Here is a 13,251-nt window from a genome sequence, read left to right on the forward strand (position 1 = left end):
TGCTGTGAGGGCCGCCCCGCCTTCCTCTCATTGGCGCAGTGCTGTTGGGTGACCCCCAGCGATCTGTTTGTGGCTTCTCCCATCGATACCCTTTCATACAGTGCTGCCAGGTCCATTGGGGACACCAGGGGACACCGCGTCCTGATGTGCCCCGAGGGGCAGAGGGTGTGGGGCAGCAGTGCATGGCTCTGTCCCATTGAGGACATGGGGCAGTGGGGGCAGTGAGAGAGCACTGAGGCTTCCACCGCTCTGTGGACCCCTTCCCCACTTTGAAAAGAAGCCGTTCAGGGCAGCAGAGCAGCATTGCATTGCTTTTGGCACCGCAGGAGAAAGGCACCGGGCGGGGGCAAAAACCGCTGGGCTGCGGGGCTGGGCGGGGGGCGCGGGCTGGGCTGCAGCCCCCAATGGGGCCGGGGTCGGTACGTGGGTGCAGGGCTGGGCTGAGGGCCGGGGGGGCTCGGGCCCAACTGCAGGGCTGGGGCTGCACTCCTGAGCTCAGGGCCGCTGCCGTGGGTTGGGGGTCTCTGTGCCACGGCTGCGCTCTGGCCATGCCTGTGTGCGGCCAACGGGGCCCCATCCTGGGAACTCATCCTAGGAACCCATCCTGGGAACCCCCAGTGCCCATGGGACGTGCGGGAGGACGGAGCTCAGGGGAAGATGTGTGCACAGCTCCCACCCCTCTGCTGCGGTGCCATCCGGTCGGTCCGGGTGCTGCTAACGGTCTGTCCGTCCTCTCCATGCAGAGACCTGACGCGCTGCGACTCCGAGTCGTCCATCCCGCACCTGAGCGAAGCCCAGCGCCTGCCCAGCGCCGCTCCCAAGCTGCTGGCCGCCCGGCCCGCTCTGCTCACCCGATCCATCGAGGATGCCGGACCCGGGCACACCCCAAACGGAGGCAGCCGACACGCGGAGCCCCCCGGCCCGGAGCGACCGTCCGAGAGCCCCTCGGTGATGAAGAAGATGATGATGGTGAACCACGGCATGGAGAAATCCTCCAGCCTGGGGGAGATCGGCCACCCGGCAGCCTCCAAGCACAGCCACTCGGATTCCTCGCGGTCGCACAGCCCCAGCTCCACCGACCCCGACACCCCGTCCCCCATCTCTGACTGCCGGCCCAACAGCTCCAAGAGCACCCGCATCCCGCAGCTGGCTGCCAAGAAGGGCGCAGGGGATGAGGACGGCAGCCTGACGGGCGACGAGATCGACCTGGGCCAGAGCAAGAAAAAGTTCCCCCTAAAGATCTTCAAGAAGCCCAGGAAATAGAGGAGGAGGGCGGAGGAACCCCACGGAGCGACCCGCTGGCACCGGGGGAGCGCGCCCGGCCCCGGGCGTTGGGAACCGCGTCCCCGCGGCAAGAGGAGCTATTTAAACTTATTTATTGGCCGGGCTGAGAAGCCAGAAGGCATCTGCTCCCCCCAAAGGCGACAGCCGCCCTGTTTCACCCCCCCCCCCTCCCTGTCGCTGTAGTCCCCGGCTTTGCTGTGCATGGCTTCCAGTTATCCGCCTCTGCTCGGCCACACGGCATATTTGGGTTTGGTTTCAATGCGGTTTTATTTGTATTTTTCTATTTTTTACCTTTTCTTTTTTCGGTTCTTCTGCCTCCGCCGCTCTGCGCACAGTCGGGGCGCTGGGGGTTGGGGGGGGCTGGGGGGATGGATGCCCTCCTGGCTCCCAATGGGCAGAGCACTCTGAGCCCCCTCCCCGCGGTGCTGCGCCACCCAGCAGCGTTATCCCGCTCGCATCCCAGCTGGGGTCACTGGGGATGGAGTTGGGGCACAGCAGCCGCCCGTAGCTCCGTGTGTCTGCCTGGAGAGGGCCGGGTTGGGCTCAGCTTCAGGTTTGGGGGCAGTGCAGATGGATGGCCGCACTGTGGGGTGGGCTGTGTGCCCCACAAGCGTTGGCGTATGGGGTGAGCAGAGGCCCAGCGGGTGCCTGAGGCTGCTGGAGCTGCTCTGCTCAGGGCCGATCTCTGCCCTGGCACTCACTGCCCTGCCCGGCCCCCCACACAGCACCGCTATGGGGGGCAGCTGCTGCCCCGAGGCCGACCCAGACCCACTGAGTGCAGAGGTGAGGGGATGCCGGCAGCCTCTGGGGCCGTGCTTTGTGCCAGAGTAACATATCCACATACATTGCCAATACGGGAAAGGGCTGTAAAGGTGTTTTTCGTTTCGTAGGTGGTAGTTAGACAGTGACACTGTTGCTTTGAGATAAGTGAAAATTTCCTCTCAATGACTTTAAGTGCCTGCAGTGCCCAACGCTGCGCTCCGGGCGCTGCTCCCGGAGGGGGGGGTCGGAGATCCACGGAGCGGAACTGGTGGTGACGCCTCTGCCAAGTCGATTTATTTTATTTTATTTTTGGGTCATTTCATAAAACTTTTAAATCCAATAAAGCATGTAGTCTATTTTACGAGCAGGCGCCTGCTGTGCTCTCTTCCTGCCCTGCAGAGGCGGGGTCCCGGCTGGGAGGGTCGGGGCAGGTTGTGTGCACGGTGGGAGAGCTGCTGCAGGGCTGGGTGCCCAGAGGAAGGATGGATGGACACCAGGACCAGGCTGAGGACACCACCCAGCAGTGCCCGGGCAGCCTCCGAGGAAGGCTCTGCCACGTGGGCTCATCCCCACCTGTCCTGTCCAGCAGTGTGTGGGGATGCTGAGCTGGAAAGGAGCTCATTGCATCGGTGTGCTGCAGCCCCTGAAGCTCCAGGCTCGCCCTTGGGCCATCCAGCCCCGGGCTCAGGATGTGCACAGGGCCACGCAGAGGCGGCTGCTGCAGGCAGAACACTGCCAGCCCCACTGGCAGCCCCAAAGTGCTCAGAGGAGGTGGTACCCACGGGCCAGCAAAAGACTGGAGCGCAGCCCAGACCGCCAGCCCTGCTCATAGAGAGTCCCTTCGAGGCGCCTTTTGGAGAACACAGAACGTTTCCAGGAAAGAGGATTAAAATCCACGCTGGGATCAGTGATCACCAACCTCTGGGATGCATCACCACAGCGCTGCCCGGCTCCGGTTCAGCTCTCGCTGTGCGGCGGTGTGGTGAAGTCGCTGCTGCTCAGGGTGATGGTGAAGGGCACCTCGATGATGTCCTCGGCACTGGCGGCGGCCGTCCCCCAGGAGTGCAGGGGCTGCATGGCTTTCTGGAAGCGCTGTGGGTGCACGAGGGTGGGAGACTGCTGCAGAGTCGTTCAGCCCCCACACTGCGCCCAGACCTCGTGGCTTCAGCCCCTTTTCTCTCTTGGTGAGGAGAGAGCATCAGCCCCGGTCTGTTACTGCCCTCTCTGTCCCTGTCTCCAGCAGTGGGTCAGCCCCTGCTCTGCTCCCATCACTGTTCCTATCCCCGTCCCAACCCCATCCCCATGTCTGCATTCCTGTCTTTCTTCCTATCCCCATCCCCACCCCCATCCCATCTCCATTCCATCCCCATCCCCATCCCATCCCCATTTCCTCCCCATCCCCATCCCCATCCCATCCTCATCCCAACCCATCGCCGTCCCTACCCCCATCCCAACCCCATACCCATCCCATCCCCATTCCATCCTGACCCTCATCCCATCCCATCCCCACCTCTATCCCACCCCCATCCCCATTCAGTCTCTATCCCCGTTCCACCCCATCCCCCACCCTGCCCAGTTCACACTCACGTCAGTCAGTGTCCCAGTCTGGTGGCACAGAGCCACGATGGCACCGATGGGGATCTGCACACAGCTGAGGACGCCCATGCAGACACCCAGGCTGGTGCCCCACGCTGGGAACTCATAGGTGCCGTAGCTCAGGGGAATGTTGTACATGTCCAGGAACGTGAAGATGAGTGTGAACTGTGAGGATGGAGTGGGCAGCAGTGTGGTGACGGCACCGTGGGGACATCAGGGCCACCCGGGCTGCCCCCCTGCCCGAGAGGAGCTCAGGCAGTGCCCAGCACTCACCAGCAGCAGGCAGGGGGTGAAGAAGACCCAGCACACCTTGAAGCAGCCCAGCACACGGCTGTACCACGGCGGGCAGAGGCAGATCATGGTCACGATGTCCCGGCAGAACCGCTCAATGCCTGTGGGACACGGGGTCACAGCCAGCCCCCCACCCCAGCAGGGCTCTGTGCCAGGCACCCACAGCGCCTGTGCCCCCCATGACATCAGGATGGTGCTAAGCAGCCCCACATGTGGGTGGGCAGTGCTGAAACCGCTTCCCAGGGTGCAGCGAACATCACAGCCCAGCTCTGCTCCATGGAACCCCCCAGCTCTGCTCCTTGGAGCCCCCCAGCTCCGCTCACCATAGCAGGAGGCGATGCCGATGCACATGAGGAGGGTGATGATGATCAGCCCGAAGCCGGTGCTGTAGGTGTCGATGAGGGTGAACCAGAAGATGCCCCCCTATGAGTGGGCAGGACGTGGGGTCAGCACCTGGGATCCATGCAGGGGGGCAGGCATGGCCCTCTGTGTCCCCAGGACAAACCCCAGGATGCATCCAGCATGGGCCCCACGCACCTGGGTGACGAGGAGGAGTCCCAGGAGGAAGAAGGAGAAGCAGAGCACAGCCAGGAGCATCACCTTTCTTCTCCCCTCCCGCAGGGCTGGGAACTCATCCATGATGGCGGTGGTGATGGCCTCGATGTTCCCAAACTGAGGGATAGGGATGTCAGGGAGGGTGGCAGGAAACCCACCTTGACCAGGACGGTCCCCATTGGGTTGACAGCACCCTTGTCCCCATTGCACTGAACACACGTGGCCTTGGGTGCATCCCCACCAGGGGCACATAGCTGCCTCACCTCCCTGCGTGGACCCCAACCATGGGGACGTGGCTGCATCCCACCCCAGTGGCAGCCCCGCACACAGAGCCCCCCAGCCCCACGTTCTGTGCACATTTTGCCTCCTGCATGCCGAGGTCAGGGTGTACCTGGCACCCCAAGGCCAGGCACAGGGCGGGACAGGGGGCTTCCCAGTGTGACAATCACCAAAGTGTCCACTCCCAGCATGAAGAGCATCAGGAAGAAGAGGATGGACCAGAATGGGGAACCAGGTAGCAGGGAGAGTGCCTCAGGGTACGCCACGAACGCCAGCCCAGGGCCTGCAGAATGGGGACATGAGGATGAGGGAGAACACCGTGCTGCTCAACTGCATCCCCTCACACAGCACCCCGTGTCTCCAAAGCCATACCAGACTCAGCGACGCTGCCCACAGGGATGTCCCTCTTCAAGGCCATGTGTCCCAGCACCGAGAAGATGGCAAAGCCAGCAAAGAAACTGGTGCAGCAGTTCCCGATGGCGATGACCAGGGTGTCCCTGCCAGGGAGAGCATCACTACCCCACATCCACGGGGAGGATGGTGTGGGGCACCCCGCTGGGGCCATGCGTCCCCAGGGACCACACACCCCCATTGCTGCCCCTCAGCACCCGCTCCCAGCTCACCGAACGACGTTGTTGTCAAACTTGTTGTAGGAGGCCATGGACAGCAGCCCCCCAAAGCCGATGCCCAGTGAGTAGAAGATCTGCGAGGCTGCATCACTCCACACCTGGGGGCATGAGGCCACGGGGGGCTGTAGGGTCCCACCCACCCCACTGCCCCCATCTGGGGGTGCCCACGGCTCTCACAGTGCCCGGCCCCAGCGTGGCGTTACCTGCGCGCTCAGCAGCTTGCTCCAATCCGAGGAGAGGTAGAAGCGGACGCCATCAAGGGAGCCGGGCAGCGTGGCCCCACGGATGATGAGGATGAGGAGGATCAGGTAGGGGAAGGTGGCCGTGATGTACACCACCTGCACAGGGCACAGCTCAGCCCCACTCTGTTGGCGCAGCACCCCCGAGCCCCAGCCATGCCCCCGCCCCGCTCACCTTGCCTGAGCTGTGGATGCCCCTTAGCATGCAGAGGAAGACCACAAGCCAGGCTGCCAGCAGACACAGTGCAAGCAGCCACTGCACAGAGCCGGGGTCACCAAGGCCAGAGCTGTGTGTCACTCCCAGCACCTGCTCGCTGAGGTGTGGGGATGGGAGTCAGTGGGACAGGGATGCTGAATCCCAGAGCCCCCACACTGTGGGACCAGGGGGAAGGAGCCAGCTTGCTTCCACCAACTTACTTCCAGAAAGCCTCACTGGCACTGGCATCAGTAGCACTCCCTGATGCATTCTGCAAGGTACCATCATCATCACCACCACCATCATCATCACCACCACCATCATTATCATCATCACCACCATCATCAACATCATCACCATCATCACCATCATCAACATCACCACCGTCATCATCAACATCATCGCCATCAACAACACTACCACCACTCCCATCATCATCATCACCACCACCATCACTATCAAAACCATCATCATCATCATCACCCCCCACCATCACCATTCCCACCATCACCCCCACCATCACCACCATCATCATCACCCCCGTCCAACCCTCCCTGGCCCCAGCCCCAGCCTGCTCTGCTGCCCCTTCCCCAGCTGCAGGTAAAGCCTGACCCTGAGGGATCCATGTCTCCAGATCCCCTGCCCCATCCCTGCTGAGGGCCGCTGACCTGGCAGAGCTCTGTGTTCCGGGGGGCATCGCAGGACCAGGGCAGGGGGCTCTGGAAGGACGAACCCAGGTAGTAGAACGCCCAAGCGATGATGACATTGTAGTAGATGGACACCAGGGAGGACACAACCAGCATGCCCACACCAACACCTGCACCAGGGAGAGGGGCTGCTCCGTGCCTGCCTCGGAGGGGCTGGGAGCTGAGAGGAGCACGGGGAGAGGTGCCCTTGGTGCTGGGCCTACCTTGCAGGATGGGGCAGCACGTCCAGACGGTGATGGGCCCCGCGGCCCCGTACTGCCCCAGGCTCAGCTCCATCAGGAAGAGAGGCAGCCCCACCAGGAGCAGCATGAGGAAGTAGGGGATGAGGAAGACGCCTGGGAGGAGGAGAGGGGCAGCGGGTCGGGGGATGGCCAGAGGACACACCAGGTCCTGCAACCCCCCAGGAGATGGGCACAGGGCAGGGAAAGCCCCCGGGCTCCCCAGAGAGCTGTGAGCACCCATCCCTGGCAGTTATTGCACAAGGCCTCAGGTGGGGTTTTGGGCCCCTGGACCATGGGAGATGTTCCTGCCCACGAAGGGGGGTGGGTGGTATTCAAGGTCCCTTTCCACCCAGACCAGGAGCCCCATGGATGTGAAGCCCAAAGGGCAGCGTGGGCTCCTGCTGCCCATCCCAGCCCCAGGAAACACCCAGCTGTGTGCACCACTTCTTCCCCACTGCACTGCACAGAGCACGGAGTGCTGGCAGTGGGGCCACTGGGGATGAATGCAGGGATGGACACACCGAACCCCACACCCACGCCCCAAAGCAGAGCAGCATCCACAGCCCTGCCCTGGGGCCAAATTCCTTGGTGAAGGCAAGGTGCAAAGCTCGGCCCGGGCGCATCCACCCTGCTGTAGTGCTGGGCACATCCTCATTCCTGCATGGCACCATGGAGCCAACTTGGGCACCCTGCACCTCGCACTGGGGTTAAAGCAGTGGGGCCAGAGGGCAGCACAGGACCCTCAGCCCCCCGAGCACGCTGAGCCCCAGCGCTGGGGCAGCACCCACCTCCTCCATTGCGGTAGCACAGGTAGGGGAAGCGCCAGACGTTGCCCAGCCCCACGCAGTAGCCCAGGCAGGAGAGCAGGAAGGTGTGCCGCCCAGCCCAGGTGTCGCGGGGTGGGTTGGGGGCCGGGCTCCCCACTGGAGCTGGGGGCTCTGCCCAAGGTTGGGGGGTGATCGGATCCTGTGTCTGGAAGATGTTCACCTGCAGAGGAACAAAGAATTGGGAACACACGCCCAAGATCACACCAGAGCAGAGGAGGATGAGGAGGATGGGGTGAGGAAGAAGCATCACTGTGCACACAGTGCCAAGATAAGGGTTCTGGCTCAGGGTGGTGTGCAGGGGCCACTCTGTGCTCAGTTCACTTGCATACAGGACTTGGGATGAGCAGGACAAGGGCTAGGGCTCCTTGATCTGCACCACTCCTCCCTAACAATGTGATGGGCCATATGGAAAGTGATCTGCATCCAGCTGCATGGAAAGCACTCCTCCAGCTCTGCAGTCCCCAGAGGCTGCAGAAACCCCAAAATCCAGCATGTACCTCCCTGCAGGCAGTGGAGCAGCCATGAGCAGCTGTGTTTGTTGCATCATGCAGTGCTGCAGGGTGATGCTGTGGGGTGCCCTGGGATGTGGGCATTTGGGGTGCTCAGAGTCTCTGCAGGGCACTCCTGGTTGCTCTGGTGCAAAGTTCATGGGCACTTCCCCTCAGTGCCAGCGCCAGTGCGGGGCTGTGCCCCACAACAGAGCCACCCCTGTGCCCGTGAGATAACAGAGCACTGCACTGACTGTCTGGGTGACACAAACAAACTGCAGATTGCAGGAACCGTGCCACCAGGACAAGGCCACGGGGAGGGCTCTGCCCTTTGCCTGGTGCTGCGTCAGAGCCGTCCGGGAAGCACAGCATGGGGATGCCCCATGTGATTACAGGAGTCAGCCCGAGCATGGAAGCCAGGGGGTATCTAAGCCTGGGGTGCTGCTCCTGCACTTTGCGCACCCACCCAACGCACCCACATCCCAGCCATGGGGTCACAGCATGAGCCATTGAGTGAAGAAAGCAGGGAAAGCAGTGGGGGCACTTCAGCCCTCTGCAGATGCTCAGGCTTCCGCTGTGCATCAGTTCCTCTAAGCTCAGAGCGGGGCGCAGCAGACACAGCCTGCCTGGGTGGGTGGGAGCCCTGCCTGCACCCAGCACAACACCCAACACTATGCATTCTGAGAACCTCCACAGCTGTGCCCCATGGGGATGGGGGCACAGCCTGCAAGGGCTGCCCCAAGGGCTTCCCACCACTGCAGCGCCTGAGGGACAACGCACTGCAGAACCCCCATGCAACCCGAGCGTCCCCAGCGCCGCTCCCAGCAGAACTCATTGGGGCACCCAACCACCGTGGGGCTGGGGAGAGGGGGACCTGCACCCAGCGGGTCCCCAGTGCTGGGAGCAAGGTCAGGACAGTGCAAGGACGTCCCCAGGGTCCCAGTCCTACCGTGGGCTCCGTTGGAGCGGCGGGGGCCGGGAGCCCCGTTGTGTGGAGATCCCCGCTGTGCGGCATTTCCTTCTGCAGGGTGTGCTCACCTGTGCCAGGTGCAGCTCCGCCCCATCTCGCTGTGCACCCAGGTCCTGCCAGCCCTCAGGCAGCCGTGGCCACATGGTCCCCCCGAGCTACTCACCCCATAGCTGTGAGCTGTGGAGCCAAGGTGCGTGCTGGGGTGGCCGGCTGCAGCTCCAAGCCTCTGTCAGGTCGTGGTTTCACGCTGCACTCCTCGTGTGTCTGGGCTGAGACGTGCAGAAGAGCATCCCTGTGCCCTGGCAGAATCACAGAAACACCAAGGTTGGAAAAGACCTCCAAGATCACCCAGTCCGACCACCCACCCATCACCAATAGCTCTCACTAATCCATGTCCCTCAACACAACGTCCAAACGTCCCTTGAACACCTCCAGGGTCTGTGAATCCACCACCTCCCTGGGCAGCCCATTCCAGTGCCTGGCAGGAGAGCACCAGGGCACTGCAAACTTCTGACCCAGCGCAGAGGAGAGGTGATGAGCTCCCACCCTGTGCTGCAGGCATGAGGGCATGAGGAAGAGGGGAGAGTGGTACTAAAGGATGCAGGGATCCTCTGTGCCCTCCAGGCCGGACATCCGCCCAGCGTGAGGAAGGAGCTGTGTTGAGAACCTCCTGTTCCAGGTGATGTTTGCTGGTTGAATCCCCCAAAACACCCATCATTGTCACCCTGCTTTCCCAGCTGGTCTCTGGAAAATCACCCAGTCCAACAAGGAGCAGAGAAACGGGCTCTGCATCAGCAGCTGAAAGAGAGCTGAGGTTAAAGCTGCGATCTACCCGTGAAGCATTTCTCCCATAGCACCCCATTCCAGCACGGAGCTCTCAGCATCTCCGCCTCCAATCCAGGGACACTGGGTCAGACCGCTGCCCTGCTCTGCATACCAGCTCCTGTCCATCCCAGTGTCACCTGCTTTTTTTCATGGCCAGTGCTCTGGCTCTGCCTCACTTTGGCCATGTCCATGATGCTCCATCTGGGGCTGTTTCTGACCTCTGAACGGAGCAGGTTCTTCAGAACCTGGAAATACCCCTGCAGCCAGGACTACCCCCACCACCGCCGGGAAGAGGGAAAGAAGAATCACCTCCAGTACAAATTTGGCTCTTTTCATCCAAGAGCACCTCTGGGGATGGGAATGGGACTTGAGCTGCCCGGCGTCCACTAAGCTGGCAACCCTGAAGGAACACAAAAAGTCTTTGTGGGTTGACTGCAACTGAATTCACGTGAGTAAAAGGAAACCAAAGAAGACAGAGCCATTCTCTTGGTGAGGGTGGCTGCCTTCATCCCACGCCATCCACCAGGAGCTGCTGTGGTCCTGCAGCAGTGCAGTGTCCTGCAGCTTGCAGGAGAGCAGTCTGCAAACAAGCAGCATCTCTACAGATAGGCCTGGGTCAAGGAATTAAATGTAATTCCACCCAAATGAGGGAAATGAAGAGATATTTTTAGGCTGGGTCATTTTGGTGGCCTTGTTTATTGCACTGCCTTGTGAAAAGTTGCCCTGAGAGACACATTATTAAAATTGGGACATTAGCATAGTGTGTAAAGATGCACAGAACAACCAAGATGAGGAGGATTAGAATTTTCCATCCTATTTTCTCCTCATAGAGCAGATCCCATATGAAACCTCATGAGAGATAAGATGCTCACAGCTTCCCCTGTAGCCCAGAGGTGTTCAGACCCCTTGGTCCAGAGAGGGCTCCACATTAGGACATCACAGCATAGTCAGCTCTGGAGTGGGGTAGGATGCAAATCCCTGCATCTCCCTCTTGGTCCGTCATCGTTGGCTGCAGTGCGCCAGGCTCCCAGGTGCTTTCACACCAGCTCAGAGCACGAAGGCAAGAGGTGGATGGTTGGAACTGACGATCTTAGTTGTCTTTTCCAACTTTAATGACTGGATGATTCCATGAGGTGGGAGCCATGCACTCCTCAGTAGGTCTGTTGCCTTTATCCACAGCAGAATCAGATCTGTTGTCTTGTGGCTTCACACCGTGGGACCTGGAGGTGAAACAACCTTGGTTCAGCTTTGGGTCCTGTCCCAGCTCGGTGCCATTCAATCACGAAGCTGAGGCAGCCTGCTGGAACAACCCCTGCCATACAAACCTACAGCAACAGGAACCTGTGAGCACAGACGCTCCATTCCAACCACAGCTGCCTCGGGGCTGGGTGGAGGTACAGTGTTGTGCAGCCTCAGGAAGCTTGGTTTTCGTGTTACATTTCCTTCCAAATTTGCCTCTTGGGCGTTGATGGTGGTTGTTCTGATCTTGCCACAGCGGTGCTGGAGGGGAGGAGGCTGCTGTTCCCCTGCAGCAGTTTAACCCATGACGCACAGTCACATCCTCATAACGCGAAACAACTGCTCCACCTGCTATTGTTTTTCAAAAAAGAGCGAATAAAACACAAAGCACCTGAGGGCAAAGATCTGTGAGCACAGCACAGGCTTCAAATGAATCAAGATGCAGTGTTTTTTTTTCCTTCTGCAGGCCTTTTTCCAACCACATAGAGAAACAAACAACCCCCAATTTATTTCCATTTCCTGATCAGTTCCAGATATTCCTTCTGTCACCGCTCAGAAACGAGAGCTCGTTGGGTGTCCAGCCGTGGTGCGTGGTGCTCCCAGGCTGACTGGATGATGCACTGATCTTCAGAGCCAGGCTCAGCGCTGAGGGATCAGCAACTGCCGTGTTTGCTGAGCAGTGACGGAACCAACACCCTCATCTGTGCAGAGAGACAGTCAGAAACAAGGGGCTGGAGTACATGGCACAGCTGCCCAGGGAGGGGGGGTCACTGTCCCCGGGGGTGTTCCAGGGCTGTGGGGATGTGACAGTGAGGGACACGGCCAGTGGGCATGGTGGGGTGGGCTGGGGTTGGGCTTGGGGATCTTGAAGGGCTTTTCCATCCTTCTTGATTCCACGGCTCTATGAAATGGGGCTATGTCTGCCTGGTGGATGGTCATTAGGGGCTCCCATTTAGGGCTGGTCCTGTTCAATGAACATCTTCATCAATGATCTAGATGCAGGAGTTGAATGCATCCTTAGCAGGTTTGGTAAGGACACTGTGCAGGGGGATCTGCACAGCTGTTTACAAAGGGTTGATGGTGACAGGACAAGGGGGAATGGTTTGAAAGTGAGACAGGGGAGGATCAGTTTGGATATGAGGAGGAAGTTTTTCAGCCAGAGGGTGGTGAGGCACTGGAACAGGTTGCCCAAGGAGGCTGTGGATGCCCCATCCCTGCAGGCATCCAAGGCCAGGCTGGATGTGGCTCTGGGCAGCCTGGTCTCTGAAGGTCCCTTCCAACTGATTGATTCTATTCTGTTCTAAATAATAGAGCTCCCAGCTGCTGCATGCCACCAGGAACCTCACTCAGAGCCCCACAGGGTCAGCCCCAGGCAAGGACAGCACACCTGTGAGGTGACTGCAGTCTCACAAAGCAGAACTGAGTGCTTCTGGTGCTGTGTTCACCTCAGCTTCCCTTCCCCACGCTACCTGGTGCTGTGCACCTCTTGGTTGGAAGGAGCCCCGTTATCACAGCACCTCGGGTGGCTGCTGGCACACACAGCACCAGCACATGTTAGCAGAGGAAGTGCTGACGTTTGGGGTTGTGATACCTGTAAAAGCCCCAGCAGTGCTGTGGGTGCTGCTGTCCTCGAGCACTGCCTGGACCCTGGGGCATTTTGTGAGGGAGTTGTGCAGGAGTACATGGAGCTGTCATACAGCACAGGGGGAGCAGCCAGCCGCCCAGCACTGTCTCTCCCAATGTCTGAAGGGTGGCCATGGCCTCCTGAGACCCCAAAGGGCTTTCTGAGATCCCAAGGGGCCTCCTGAAAGCCCAAAGGGCCTCCTCAGGCCCCAAAGGGCTTTCTGCCATGATGCTCTTTCTGTCCGCATCTAAGGGCACAGTGTCCCCGCAGCACTGCGGGGCTGCCTGTCCCCATGGGGCTCTCCCTTCTCAAGGTGCCCCTCCCAACCCCTCACAGCAAGATGTGGGCTGGCTGCCATGACAGCACACAGGCCTCCATGATAGCACATAAGCTGCTGCGTGCCTCAGGGGTTTTGGTGTTCTTTGGAAAGGGAGGGAGGGCTGTGGGCGAATCGTGTGAGGAGGAGCATTAAATATGACGTTTAATTACTATTTAGTGCAATCACCAGTGTATTGTGGT

At 60.3% G+C, this 13,251-nt stretch overlaps 2 protein-coding genes across 17 annotated transcripts in view; one reads left to right on the forward strand and one right to left on the reverse strand.

Annotated features, from left to right (window-relative positions):
• STIM1 (stromal interaction molecule 1) overlaps positions 1-2,315 on the forward strand; it is a 43,214-nt gene extending 40,899 nt beyond the window's left edge. For 9 of the 10 annotated variants that reach the window (XM_031599234.2, XM_031599236.2, XM_031599235.2 and 6 more), the window contains one exon: positions 744-2,315. In XM_031599234.2, the coding sequence (XP_031455094.2) occupies positions 744-1,263 (520 nt within the window). In that variant the 3' untranslated portion in view covers positions 1,264-2,315. The remainder of the gene's footprint in view (positions 1-743) is intronic. The other variant, XM_090134306.1, reaches the window with a different exon arrangement.
• On the reverse strand, positions 2,315-11,748 carry LOC116232704 (sodium-dependent proline transporter-like). 7 transcript variants are annotated; one of them, XM_090134318.1, is made up of 18 exons: positions 11,195-11,748; positions 10,742-11,089; positions 10,179-10,269; positions 9,024-9,343; positions 7,548-7,746; positions 6,742-6,873; positions 6,500-6,648; positions 6,053-6,102; positions 5,811-5,949; positions 5,600-5,734; positions 5,391-5,494; positions 5,140-5,264; positions 4,938-5,050; positions 4,471-4,605; positions 4,257-4,356; positions 3,916-4,034; positions 3,634-3,807; positions 2,315-3,138 (listed from the first exon to the last, which is right to left on the reverse strand). In XM_090134318.1, exons 4-18 carry the CDS (start codon positions 9,087-9,089, stop codon positions 3,004-3,006), a joined length of 1,875 nt encoding a protein of 624 aa, XP_089990444.1. In that variant the 5' UTR covers positions 9,090-9,343; positions 10,179-10,269; positions 10,742-11,089; positions 11,195-11,748; the 3' UTR covers positions 2,315-3,003. The 7 variants fall into 7 exon arrangements, with proteins under 7 accessions (XP_089990444.1, XP_089990441.1, XP_089990440.1 ...); XM_090134315.1 differs by having other exon boundaries at positions 3,916-4,356; positions 6,500-6,873; positions 9,208-9,343; positions 11,199-11,748; XM_090134314.1 differs by having other exon boundaries at positions 3,916-4,356; positions 6,500-6,873; positions 9,208-9,343.
• Between the last annotated feature and the right edge of the window lie 1,503 nt (positions 11,749-13,251).

The sequence above is a fragment of the Phasianus colchicus genome, chromosome 1 (assembly GCF_987193195.1).
Source record: "Phasianus colchicus chromosome 1, bPhaCol1.hap1.1, whole genome shotgun sequence".
Lineage (NCBI taxonomy): Eukaryota > Metazoa > Chordata > Aves > Galliformes > Phasianidae > Phasianus > Phasianus colchicus.

What these genes read in the sequence shown, in the direction of transcription:
- LOC116232704 (XM_090134312.1), bottom strand. Translation starts at nt 7,833, where the DNA reads ATGCTTCTTCCTCACCCCATCCTCCTCATCCTCCTCTGCTCTGGTGTG. An exon ending in GCAAGCTGCTGAGCGCGCAG is followed by an intron (nt 5,495 to 5,599) that starts GTAACGCCACGC and finishes TCATGCCCCCAG; the next exon opens with GTGTGGAGTGATGCAGCCTC. An exon ending in GGGCAGCGTCGCTGAGTCTG is followed by an intron (nt 5,051 to 5,139) that starts GTATGGCTTTGG and finishes CCCATTCTGCAG; the next exon opens with GCCCTGGGCTGGCGTTCGTG.